The 2,604-nt window shown below is 54.8% G+C and overlaps 1 protein-coding gene across 3 annotated transcripts in view; it reads right to left on the minus strand.

Annotated features, from left to right (window-relative positions):
* The window catches only part of JAKMIP1 (janus kinase and microtubule interacting protein 1), a 73,583-nt gene that overhangs the window by 38,220 nt on the left and 32,759 nt on the right, over positions 1-2,604 (minus strand). For all 3 annotated transcript variants that reach the window (XM_006877307.1, XM_006877309.1, XM_006877308.1), the window contains 3 exons: positions 1,578-1,679; positions 1,003-1,056; positions 583-648 (listed from right to left, as the gene is read on the minus strand). In XM_006877307.1, coding sequence (XP_006877369.1) covers positions 583-648; positions 1,003-1,056; positions 1,578-1,679 — 222 coding nt within the window. The remainder of the gene's footprint in view (positions 1-582; positions 649-1,002; positions 1,057-1,577; positions 1,680-2,604) is intronic.

Consider the following 2,604-nt stretch of genomic DNA (forward strand, 5'->3'; position numbering starts at 1 on the left):
AAAAAAAAAAAATCATGTATGGAGGAAACAGCAGGAAGGGATCAGAAAATGAAGCAGAAAAAATAATCTCAAGGTGTGGTGTCTACAGTGTCATGTGTTGCTCTCAGTCAGAACACAAGATGGCCAAGTGCATGCACAAGAAACCGCAAAGCCAGCCAGGACACGGGCGCCAAACACTGAGAGACCCACACAGTCTATGTGGAGCTGGGCGTGCGGACAGGTGAGCACAGACAGACCCTGACTCCTCCTGTGGTCTCTGTATGGAGCTAGGTGTGGGAACAGGTGAGCACAGACAGACACTGACCCCCCTCCCCATGGTCTTTGTGTGGAGGCTGGGAGTGGGGACAGGTAAGCACAGACAGACCCTGACTCCCCCTGTGGTCTCTGTATGGAACTGGGCGTGGGGACAGACCGAATGACTCAGGCACAGACAGACGCTGACCCTTCCTGTGGTCTCTGTAAGGAGCTGGGCGTGGGAACAGGTGAGCACAGACAGACACTGAATTCCCCTGTGGTCTCTGTGTGGACCCGGGTGTGGGGACAGACAGAAGGACTTAGGCACAGACAGACGCTGGGCTCTACCTGCTCACACAGGGCCAGCACAGTCCCAGCCTGGATGACGGCCACCTGCTCATCATTCCTCAGATTCTACAACAAAAACAGGTGTTTTAGGCAGGACTCCAGGCCACATACAGATGGTTGTGCATGGCCTCTGCTCAGTGTGGGGTCAGGGCCAGGGGTAGGTGTTGTAGCTCAGCCCATCCCTTGGCCTTTACCAGTTAGAAACGGGCCTCTTGGTGCCCCCTCTTCTGGTAGGGTCTTCACCTGTTGCTTCCCCCCTTTTAAGCCCCCTTCCGAGGAGTGCAGACCCCCACCCGCCGGGTCAGGGCCATACCAAAGCAGCACATGGAGGTCTACCCAGGGAGAAGGAAGGCCAGGTTAAGTGCACGGAGCACAGCAAACCCCAAGGACATGAAGCTGGACAGGAGCGCAAGTAGTTACCCCATGGTCACCAAGGATATCTAACTTCTTCACAAGTTCAGACACATTCACGTCCTGGAAGAGAGGCCTGGCTTCACTGCCTGAGCTGGCCAGAACCACAGCCACCTCCCACCCCAGGGTCAACTGGGCCCTCATCAGGGAGGACGGCAGCAAAGGCCATGATGCTGGACAGTTGAACGGGGCCCCTCTGCAGCCACCTGCTAAGTTCTGTGTCAGTACAAACACTCTTCTAGAAATGTCTGTGGCATTGTGGAGAGGTCCATCTCTGTGTCCCCAGGCCCAGGGGGACTCTGGGCCACTTCATGTTGTGGGTGATGCCACCCTTCAGATTTCATAGATGGAAAGACTGACGCTCAGAAAGGTTAAGGGTCAGAGCTAGGAGTCAGGCTGGAGTTTGCACTCAAGGCTGTTTTATAACTTAATTTGGGGGCCCCTGTACAAATGAACGAGCTCAGACTCAAAATCAGACAACGGGGCAGGGTGGGTACTCCACTCAAACTAGCTCTGTCCCTGGCACGGGGCCACACCCCTCACACCCAGCCTGGGCCTGCCTGGGAGCCACCGCCGCACACTACCTTCACTCCTTCCTGGTGACAGAACAGCTCGAGGACACTGCCGCTGCTCTCTGGGAAGGTGGCGATTTGGAGGTTAAAGGCTGGCGACCTCCGCTCTCGCTCCTGGGGAAAAGACGCGCTTTAAAAAGAGAACTTCACTGGTCTGCACACCACGTGCCATTTCCCCAGGTGTCTACCCTTCCCCGGGGGGGCACAGGTGTCGCTGTGGAGCACACCTCGCCTGGGAGACGGCACCATGTTCTCACAGCTCCGATACGGGGCTGGGAGGCATTCATCAATGAGCTATCCTGGGTTCACAGAAGGGTAAGCAGCTGCACAGAGCCTGGTGAGAGCTGCCAGCAACCACGTGCTGTTCCCACTGGGCACCCTGTGACCCCTGGAGGATCCCTGGACTACCCCTCAGAACAGGCACTGCGGTTCCATTAATGAAGAGGCAGAGGCCTGGGGAACAGAAGCAGGACCCAGACCCGGTCACATTGGATAAGCTGTGAATTTCATCCAAGATTGTTTATAGTTCACAATTACACAACCAGTAGAGGTCCCAATGACGTAGACAGTTAAGCACTGAAATGCTAACGAAAGGTTGGGGACTGAGTCTCCCCAAAGTCATCTAGGAAGAAAGACCTGGTGAACTACTCAGAAAACCATCCACTGAGAACCCTGTGGGCACAGTTCTCCTCTGACACACACACGGGGCACCATGAGTGGAATCTACTTATGAAAAATCATCCACTGAGAACCCTGTGAGCACAGTTCTAGTCTGACACACACGGGGCACCATGAGTGGGATCTCCTTATGAAAAATCATCCACTGAGAACCCTGTGAGCACAGTTCTACTCTGACACACACACGGGGCACCATGAGTGGGATCTACCTATGAAAAATCATCCACTGAGAACCCTGTGGGGCACAGTTCTGCTCTGACACACATGGGGCACCATGAGTGGAATCAACTTATGAAAACTTAGTCACTGAGAACCCTGTGAGCACAGTTCTACTCTGACACACACGGGGCACCATGAGTGG

The sequence above is a fragment of the Chrysochloris asiatica genome, unplaced genomic scaffold (assembly GCF_000296735.1).
Source record: "Chrysochloris asiatica unplaced genomic scaffold, ChrAsi1.0 scaffold00472, whole genome shotgun sequence".
Classification (NCBI taxonomy): domain Eukaryota; kingdom Metazoa; phylum Chordata; class Mammalia; order Afrosoricida; family Chrysochloridae; genus Chrysochloris; species Chrysochloris asiatica.